Source organism: Mus pahari, chromosome 3, assembly GCF_900095145.1.
Source record: "Mus pahari chromosome 3, PAHARI_EIJ_v1.1, whole genome shotgun sequence".
In the NCBI taxonomy this organism is placed as follows: domain Eukaryota; kingdom Metazoa; phylum Chordata; class Mammalia; order Rodentia; family Muridae; genus Mus; species Mus pahari.
The window spans coordinates 28,046,250-28,057,136 of NC_034592.1; the positions used below are offsets into that span (position 1 = coordinate 28,046,250).

The 10,887-nt window shown below is 35.5% G+C and overlaps 1 protein-coding gene across 4 annotated transcripts in view; it reads right to left on the reverse strand.

The window, feature by feature from the left end:
* The window catches only part of Lrp1b (LDL receptor related protein 1B), a 1,962,444-nt gene that overhangs the window by 252,292 nt on the left and 1,699,265 nt on the right, over positions 1 to 10,887 (reverse strand). For all 4 annotated transcript variants that reach the window (XM_021192210.2, XM_029535926.1, XM_029535925.1 and 1 more), the window contains exons 52-55: positions 9,976 to 10,104; positions 7,318 to 7,440; positions 4,305 to 4,445; positions 2,734 to 2,921 (exon numbers count right to left, since the gene is read on the reverse strand). In XM_021192210.2, the coding sequence (XP_021047869.1) occupies positions 2,734 to 2,921; positions 4,305 to 4,445; positions 7,318 to 7,440; positions 9,976 to 10,104 (581 nt within the window). The remainder of the gene's footprint in view (positions 1 to 2,733; positions 2,922 to 4,304; positions 4,446 to 7,317; positions 7,441 to 9,975; positions 10,105 to 10,887) is intronic.

The following is a 10,887-nucleotide window of genomic DNA, read 5'->3' on the forward strand; positions in this document are numbered from 1 at the left end:
ATTCGGGATAGCATTTGAAATGTAAATGAAGAAAATATCCAATCAAATAATTTTTAAAAAGGTAAATGACTGAACATTTTATACACACACATATACACATAAAGGCTTATAGCAAGTGTTTATAATTTTTGAAAGGGAAAAAATTTAAAAATATTTTTTGCATTAATTCAGCATCCTTTTTATTTGTAAAGTCTTATTCCTGAATCATTAAAATGCATCTGTATAAAATTATATTAGGATAATATGCCATTTTAAATGACTAAAGGTTCACTTTGTTTCTATATATTATAAAAAATGATCACACCTTTACATGAAATATTTTATGAAAATATTGTGATTATTCACATCACTTAATTTCTGAAAAATTGCTCAGGATCTTTGAAATGACATAGTTATCCAAACTTTTCTTGTAACTTTTAAAAAAGTATCTTTACAAATTACACAGTGTAGAGGCATTTTTATCTAGCAACATGGCTACTCTGTCAAGAGACCACACCCAAAGACCTTCTGGGTCTGTGTGTTCTGGTTGTACTACAGATATACATTTAGTCACTGAAGACAGAGACAAGCAGATCTCTAAGTTCAAGGTCAGCCTGGTATACAGAAAGTTTCAGGTAAAGAATTGCTTAGGTCCAGACATGGTGGTACATGCCTTTAATCCCAACTCTCAGGAGACAGGTTGCCGAGAGAATAAGTTAGATACAGGTTAAGACATAAGGAGCCAGAAGACTAGAACAGACTGCCAGAGTCAGTTTGAGGCCAAGCAGAGCAATTCCGTGAGAAGCTGAGAGAAGCCAATTTGATTCAGTCAACATGAAGAGGAGTTTGCAACAGAACAGATGACTTGAATCAGCCATGCAGAATTCAGAAAGAGCAATAAAAGGTGAGCTTATTCAGCAGTCAGCCTCTTAGACAACAATCACATCAGCAAAGAAAAGTTCCTTTTACAATACAGATTTTTGACAAATATTTATTTCTTTTTGCTATATAATTGAAACATTTTCATTCTCAACAGCAGATGACACTTTATTTTGATTATCTAGCAAAGATTCACATTTAATTCATTATAACTTCTGCCAAAATTTTATTTATCTGCATGTGTATACATGAATTTTTCCTGTGTGTGCATATGTGTATGCACATATACATAATCTGAGGTCTGAAGAGCTCATTGGGAGTCTAGTCTCTTATCCTCTGACTAATTATTTTTAAAGTGTCAGTAAACTTGGTGCTACCACTTGGGATAGGCTGAGTAGCCACTGAAAAGACACAAATTTCTATCTCTGCCCCTAACGCCAAGTTATAGGCATAACCTGCTACACTCACATTTTCTGTGACTGCTGAGGAACTGAACTCATATTTTGATGTCTTCCTGCTTTTGTAACAAGTATTCTTTATATTAGTTATTTTATTTATTTACATTTCAAATGATTTCTCCCTTCCTGGTTTGCCTTCCTCAAATTTTTCCATCCCATCCCCCTTCCCCTTTGTCTCTAAGAGGGTGATCCCCCACCCAACTACGCACTTCAGCCTTACCTCTCTAGCATCCCCCTATGCTGGGTAACCAAGCTTCCACAGAACCGAGGACCTCCCCTCTCACTGATTACAGATAAAGCAATCCTCTGCCCTGTAAATAGCTAGAGCCATGGGCCCATCCATGTATACTTTATAGTTGGTGATTTAGTCCCTGAGAACTCTGGAGTATCCAGTTAGTTGATATTGTTGTTCTTCCTATGGTGTTGAAAATCCCCTTCAGTGCCTTCATTCCTTCCCTTAGCTCTTTCTTCCCTTGGGGTCCCTGGGCTCAGTCTGATAGTAGGCTGTAAATAGCTCCATCAGTATTAGTCAGATGCTGGCAAAGTCTCTCAGAGGACAGCTATACCAGGCTTCTGTCAGCAAGCACTTCTTGGTATTGGCCATAGTGTCGGGTAAGGACACACATGGTGTGTGCTAGGTGGATATTAGCCCAAAGTATAGAAATGATACAACTCACAGACGATATGAAGCTTAAGAAGAATGAAGATCAAAGTTTGAACGCTTCAATTCTACTTAGAAGGGGGAACAAAATAATCAGGGGATGTGGAGGAAGGGACCTGGGAGTGAGAGAGGAGGGGGCATAATTAAGAGTTAAGAGAACAGTGTTTATCCAAGCTTCTAATAATGCATGATTTTAAGACTTTTCCCTTTATGTATTTCTGGCAGTGCTGAAGCTTTATTTTAAAATGAATAATTGGGACCCACCTCACTACAAGGTTATTTAACAGGAAGAAGAGAAAATTGAAAACTTACATTGAATGAAGAATTTACAGTTATTTTTGTATATCTATAAGGTCTCCCTTCTCTTATTCTAAAAGTTTTTGTTTGTTTGTTTGTTTTGTTTTTGTTTTTTCAGACAGGGTTTCTCTGTATAGCCCTGGATGTCCTGGAACTCACTTTGTAGACCAGGCTGGCCTCAAACTCAGATATCCGCCTGCCTCTGCCTCTCGAGTGCTGGGATTAAAGGCTTGTGCTACCATGCCCGGCCTGAAAGTTGTGATATTTTTATTTTCAACTCTATTCTTTTAACTCTCATACATACATCAGTATCCTTTTTCAGGTAGAAATCCTTCTGTATATTCCTTTACCTAGAAAATTACAGTCCTTTTTCAAGTTTTAAGGGCATGCTGGAAATAAAGTTTCATTGTGTCATTTTCTGACATTTCATATGATTTGCTAAGTTTGATGAGTGCCTACCTTGTAACTGACTGGCAAATCCTGACAGTCTTGAGAACATCCACTGATTTTCTTACTCAGACATTCATTTATGTGGCAGTTTGTCTCATCTGAGCCATCACCGCAGTCATCCCTAATGTCACAAAGACCATCGCTGGGAATGCACCTGCCATTTTTGCACATAAAAAATGAACTGTTGCATGAATGTTCTGGAAAAAGAAAATAAAACATATGGAATATAAAAGGCATGCCTTTGTATGACACTGTTCTCGAAAATGCTCACAATATGATAACTTGTGTGTCAAAAGTACCAAAGAGTTTGCATATAAAGTGCTGCACAGTTAGGTATCAGGGGAAACAGTCTGCTCATGGTTGATAGTTACCTAAGACCTAACTTTCCTATGAAATCAGCTTTCAAAGGAGGTATCTATAGCAATATTAATGTATCTGTCTCATTTACACTGTGAATAATGAGTTCAAAAGTGTAATGATGACTTGACATTTCCCCCAAGCTATAGATCTTTGAGAAATTATTTGTCACTGAAAGCTACGAATATTGAAGAGGTGGGTATTACTAGATTCATTTCTTCCAAAAAATATAGCACTGACATTATTAAGTCAGGGCATAAAAAGGACGTTGATAGTGAACAATAGTTCTTCCAAATACAGCTTTAGAAAGTTCAGCTCGCAACCTGGTATGCTGCGTATTACTGCTCATAGGATATTCTTTTAAAAGAATATCCTATGAGCAGTAATATTACTATTTACAGAATATCAGAAAAAAGTGAGTTTGCACTGAAATAATGACTAAACAGTCTTTCTTATAGTGAAGTTCTGCTTAAATTAATTTGATTGGGCAGGTCTATGAGCATTTACATGTAAGCATATAATTCGTTCTCGTATTTCTGTTCAAATATAAGTAGTGTGATATAGTATGAGTGAGTAATATATACAGTTTCTATGTAAATCATTTCCAATATATTATTATTTAAATTAATTGGAATTTAATAATTGTATATACTTATGGAACTAAATAATATTGTAGTCTGATGATATCTCATTAAATTTTAATGTATTTTATAATTTTATTTTATATACCCTATGGAGAGAAATTTTCCTCATATAAAACATTAATGAAAGATTAAATTTGATCATGGAAACATGTACTAAGAGGTGGATTCAAAGGAGAAGTTAAAGGTCATATTTGGGTACACAGTATATTTGAAGTCAGCCTAAACCATATAAGAACTTGCTCCCTAAGCAAAAAAAGATGTATGTGTGAAGTGAGAGTAAAGAATCATCCAGATTGTTTGGCACAACCTTAAACATAGTTACTTGGTACTCTATGCAACCAGTATCATAGGTCTAGCTCTCTGCATATACTTCACTGAATATCTAACCAGACAGAAATTAAAGCAAAACAGTATAATCATCGCATGATGGTTCCAACCTCTGTCAGTACACAGAAGACTGAAGAAAGGGAACTCGAGGTTTGAGGCCAGCCTAGGCTGCATAGAAAAGCCTTGTCTCAAATAAAAGTGAAACCAGAAAAAGAAAACTGAAGGTGACCAGAGTAATGTGTAGTGTGGTACCTGCACTCCTGCACCTTGGGTTGATTGGAGCCTCATCGGAACTGTCAGGACAGTCAAAGTCACCATCACACTGCCACAGCGTATTCACAAGGCAGCGCCCATCAGCACAGCGGAACTCTTCCGGACCACACTGCCGGTATCCTAAAGCAGAGGATGTAACATTCACTAAGCTCCTATTATAAAATTTAATCAGCACTTTACCCTCTCAGTGTGCAGCACCCCTAGTTAACCAGTAGGCAGAATGAACCTCTCTGGAAAATACTTCTCATTTCTCCATTACTTCTGTAAGCAATATTTTTGTGTGTGAAAGCATAAAAAAAGGTCAAATATAATCTTGGAAATAACATACCAGGTTAGGACAGATGACTACCATACAAGCAACTGTTTCTATTCTGTGATTGTCTATAACCGACCCATTTCCCTTAGGATGTGAAACAGAATGATCACTACTATGATCTATTTACAGACTTGGTTGTTGGTTATGTGTAGGATCAAAACTTACAGGCAAATGGATTCTGAGCACTAACAACTATTTTTAGAAGTTGTGATGTTATACTTATGCTTGACAAATACTGTTCAGTGCAGAAAGAAATTGTTTAATAAGAATAAAATCCTATATATAAAAGAATGAGTATAAAATTGTTTCTAACTGTCAAGTGTGCCAATTCTTAGGATCATTAAAAGTCGAGTTATATAATAAACCATGATTTGTTGAAATTAACATCTGTTTGTTCTATTTGAATTATATTTATGCTTGACTTTCTAAATTAGGCTTTATAATGACATTTTCCTCCTTGTAAATTATAGACAGACATTCCTAGTAAGTTGTGATAAAAATGGAAAATTCTTCTTTTACAGGTAGAATTTTATTAGGTCATTCTAAAGTGGCAAAGACAATTCACTGCATATCTTACTGAAGAATTTGTCATACTGAATGGTGAAAGTGGAATCTGCTGCTGCATCCTGTTTATAGCCTGTCCCCTCAAGAGTAGGTTGTCCCTGTGAGTAAGTGTATGAATCCTGTCTGGTCCAATCAGCTGCAAATCCACCATCATCTCCCTAAGCACAATTCTTGGCTTTACTCTTATGCAAAATCTTGTTTGTACTTACCAACTTCCATTTCCCATTAATTAATTGAACATCATTTCCTGTAACATCTTCTTTAGAAATTCCTCTTAGAGATTAACGAAAAAAAAATATTAAGCAAAGCTGTCAAATTTAAGTCTCCCGGGATTCTAACAGACTGGATTTTTGGCAGCATTTTTGTTGCTCTTGATTGCACACTCTTCCTGGTTAAGTATTCATAATCTACTCTCCAGGGCTTTTTTTTTTTTTTTTCAATCTTCCTTTATAAAAGCCCTTTCTCATACAACATACAGCACTGGAGTAGGAACCCTGCATTTCACCTCTAGAATATTGTTTATGCTGTTGTTGTTTTGCATATTGATTTCTTTCTTTCTTTGTTTTGAATCTGTTTGCCTCTTTCCTTTCCTATGCTAACCTTAGTGCTAAGAACTGACGTTAGTCAGTTAGCCCATTAGTAACGGGCTCATCAACACCACATTTCTGGTCTCTAGTACTACAATTTCAAATCTTCAACCATGTATTTCATTTCTTTCCTGCATCTCAAAAACTATCCGTCACTTTACTGTGCACCTAAGCTTACCAACAGTATTGGCATTCTCCAAGTCATATCAATTAGAAATGTCTTTATCTTGCCCATTCCACAACTAAAAGTCCATGGGTAAGCTATAAGTTTTCTGTTTTCTTCCATGGCACCATTACTGATATGGTTTAGCTCCACACTGTTCACTTTTAAAATGGTCTAGTAATTTCCTAAACAGATTAGACTCATGTATGCAGTATTTCTTGAATTATGATAAAACAGAGAGTTCTTGAAGTTAAATTTTATTGTGGTATCCTATTTCCCTGTAGTACATATTTTTAATTTGAGGACATGGATTTGAGTGCAGGCTACATAGCAAATTCTACATGGCAAATTCTATGTCAGTCATTTATCTCAAATAGATAAGTAAGTAAGTAAATTACCAATATAAAACCATTATATGTTAATTATGATATACTACTTAAAATATTTTAACTGAAAGCTAAAATATGAAATAATTGTAAATAAAATATTTCTCAGAGATCCCATCTAAGACTAAAGACAGAAATATCACGAAAGAATGAAATATGGCTCTTAGTCAACCTCACATGGAGAACAGCAGAAAGCACTGAGTGCACTCCACAGTGAAGAGTCCACGGAATGCTAAATCCATGACAAAGGAGGTCTGCAATCCAGGGTGGTCATCAGGTTTCGGTGAGTTCCATAGAGGATAGGCATGTGGTGCTGATGGCACCTAAGCACATGACACGCCCTTGCGTAAATTAATTCGTTGCTAGCATTTTAGTATTCACAAAGAATCTATGCTTACAGAACACTCTAAACTGAATTTTAATATATAACTAGTTCTACTAAAAATACTATTCTGGAGGAAATAAATGAGATAATTTGATAAACAACATAATTCTGAGACACAATTGATGATCATAATGATAATTTAAACATTAAATAGTGCATGTGTCAAAGTAAAATATTAAGGAAAACACTATCATCATTTTTTGATATTTTAAATGTACAGAAGATTTTTTTAAAGTACAATCTTTTGCCATTTTTGGTTTGTTTGTTTGGATATCATTGTTTGATATACATCTAAGGTTAGATAAGCCTGTCATGTCTCATCTTCAAAGTTCAAAGCAATTCTAACTACTTCGATGCAAACGCCTTTTCTAGATGTTTCCCAGTTTGACTGGTGATTGCTCAGAATTCATGGTAGAAGGGAATGTTTTAGAAATGAATGTGCTCAGACCCTGACAAACTCTCATATGTTATTGTTTAGCACTGAATTTACTGAAGTCATTAATATATGTCTGTTTGTTTTGATTACTTCTGTGTCTTGGGGTCCCTTTGATAGACCTTCAACTGATTTATCCTATAAGATGCCTTACTCACCACACTGCAGGAACTCATCTGAGCCATCTCCACAGTCATCATCATGGTCACACACAAACTGCTTGGGAATGCACACCTTATTGTGGCACATGAAAGCATTTTCATCACATGTATTGTTGGGTGCTAAAAAAAATTACAAGACATAAAATTACATAAGCACATATTTTATCTTCTCTCATACTTGAAGTTTAAAGTATGAGGATTTTTTTCTATCAGTTTGTAGATACTCAGAGAAAAATGCTAATGTATTTTTATTCAGTGTATTAGACAAAAGAATGATCTCATATATATTAAAATGCTAATAGATACATGTATGATTCAAAGGTTGATTCATTGAGTAGAAATTTAATGTTCATGAGAGACATGGAAGGTACGTTAAGAAGACTAAGAATACCATTGTTCTTTAAAAAAAATCTTTCAGAAACCTGCAGAAACAGCATCTTAATTCAAGCAAAGTTAAGATCTACGAAGTAATAAGCCCTACCAATAACTCCACCAATGCCATGAATACTGACCCTTGTAATGGAATATTGGTCCTTCAGGAACATAGCCCCATGAAAGTAGTGTTCCAGCAAGAGCCTAAGTGATGGTTGATCAAATTTGCAGTAAAATCCACTTTGATATTATATGCATAGAACCAAAAGACTTTACAGTGCCCTTTATAGTCAACTAAAAGTGTAAATGCTGTAGTAATTAGGGTTTGGGTCATAGTGAATTCTTAATGGCTGATCTGCTATAAGCAAATGCCACCACACTAGTCTATAATTGGCTCTGATCCTTATATTTCCATGCTTGAGAAAGTTTGCGCCTTCTTTGTTCATTTGTTTTTCCCTGTTTAATGAAGGGATTTAAATCTCTCTGACAATATTTCCATGGGCATGTAAGGGATGTAGAAATGACCTTTCAACTTAGGTATTCAACAATTTATAAGCACGCTCAGATTTTCTATTTCTATAATAATTGTGTTTTACACAGTATTCAACAATGTAAACAAAAAGTGTCTTAACTGAAAAACCTATTACTGCATTGATTAACATACAATGGGCATGGAGGGCTATAAGAATGCTGTCCCCATGGAGAGCAACTCTTTTTTTGGTCCTTCAAGATGAAGTAATATGGTCAGTTTTCAAAAAGTAAACACAAAAGTATTGGCCCATTTCTTTGTGATAATCTAGTATCCTTTAAGTACATTACTGCCTGATTTGGGAATTTGCAAATATTATCTCACATACCCCTTTCAGTCCACTGCATTCAGCTGTCCCATACCCCTTGAAGCAACCTCCACTATCCTCCAAGTATTTGTCTACATAGAACTATGAATAGACAAAACAGAAAGGACATCTGGGTGTGTGAGGGAGGGGGCCATGTATTTGAATATAATTTGCTTTTTCAATGAATTTATTTTGAACCACTATAGAGAGGTCACACAGAAGCAACATTAACTTTATATATTTTAATAAAATTAAAACTCAAGAGTTGCTAATAACTCAGGTAACTGAGCTATGACAGTTGCTATTACTCAAGTGAATTATACTAATACTGACATATATGTTCTTCTTTAAAACAGAGCAGCAGTAACTTATTTTGCATTAACACTTTAAATCACTTGAGAGCAATTTGTTACATTTTAGCATAATTTATTGGATAATACCCATGTGGCTCACAAGTGTTAACATACTTCCCAGATTGCTAACTACAATAGCAAAGGCATGTGGGATTATGTGCATTTTTAAAATTAATCCATAATCCCTTGTTAATCCACCATCAGTAGCAGCATTGACCTTCATAGAAAATCTATCAGCTTCAAGATCATATTCTACAATAGGACAAGTTGTGAGCAAATAAGACTGCATCATATATTTTTCTGTGTGGTTTTATTTCATTAACATGCATGTGTGCCAACAAGCTCATATAGAATATTTTAAAGATGTGATGATTTATGCCTGTAAAAGTAAATCATAACATTGTCAGATTTCATTCAATAGAGTGAATCTGACAAACCTGTTCTGATAAACAGCCTAGTTTAACAGATCACTAATTGATTTTTAGTATCTACATTCACATGAGGAGTTTTTTTACCCTCCTGATCTTGAAAAGAAGATTATCTAAACATTTTCTCTTGAGTGACTCCTTAATATAATCTTGAGTTAGAAACTTTGTAAATTGACCTCCAAGGTATCTTCTTGATCCTTCAGTTTCATTTACTTCATGGCCCAAGGTTTAATTCCTCACTTCTAGACTTAGTGTCCGCTGACTTCTGAATCAGTACTTATTAAATAGCAGCAATTTATAGGGTGAGTTTAATAGGCATTCAAAAACAATTTGAAAGGAATAGCTGTTAAACAAGAAAAGACTAGAGCAACCAACAGTCTGTATATAATCAAGTAATGCTTTTTTGGAGCTCAAAAAGTGAATTTGCAGCCAGTGGAATAGTTTTAAAATTGGTGCTAATATTGAGCATTTTTTTATGACACTCTGAATGTGTAAGGCTTGAAAAACTACTATTACTGCAGCTTTGCATCTTGATAAACTACTAGAATTACATTCTCATCCCAAGGATGGGAAAAGTGAAAGAAACTGTAAAATAGTATGATAAAACAGTTCCCCTGAATTGTTTCACTGAATTCTTTGACACACAACTTCAGACAATGTTCATACCACAGCCTGCACTGGATAGCTCATCACTCCCGTCAGGACAGTCTCTCTCACCATCACACAGCCAGTGTTGGGGCACACAGGCATGGGAGCCCTGGCAGCTGAACATGTCAGCAGCACAAGTCACAGCACCTTAAACCCAGAAAAAAAGTGGCATTAAACCCTGCACATCCACTAGAAAATGCCCGCTGTTCATCAGACCTGTAGAAATAAGCAAAGGAATCTTGCATGCAGTGGAGGAAAAATAATTATTGAGAATCATGGCTCCTTCTGTCCCAATAACTATCCACATATTCTTGTTTAAGAATACATTCTTTTTTAATTGCAAGTGCTGTCCAGTTTATAGCTGTGTCACCTTCATCTTGAAAATATGTCAAATCATGCTCTGGAATTCTTAAGTAAATAACATTGTGAAAGAATTGAGTCTGCATAGCTGGGAACACTAGCAGGTGTAGTGAGGAAAACATTTCATAGCTTAGCATGCATGGACAACTTAATGTGTCACCTCCTTTAATCCTGCAGAATTATTACTTTTCACACTTCACAGAAAAGGGTCACGAGCATCCACAAGCCAAAAACTTGGAGAGATTAAAGTGCAGAGCTCGCAATGGTGACCTGGTGGCCAAAAAATGCTTCGTTGTGCTTCAGAGGACAATCTCTCATACACTACTTTTACTTGTATACATAAAATATTTGTTGAGTGAAGGAGTTCAATCTCAATTTTTAAGTTTCAGTATAAAACAATGTCCAAATTATATGCCAAATATCTACTTACATTTATAATCATTTTATAAAACTTTACATTGCCTAGAAAGAGATAATTGCTTAACTAGCAATTGCTAGCCCCTGATCAATCCTTAACAATTTGTGAGAAAGGGAGGGGAAGGCAGGGAAGGAGGGAGGGAGGGAGGGAGG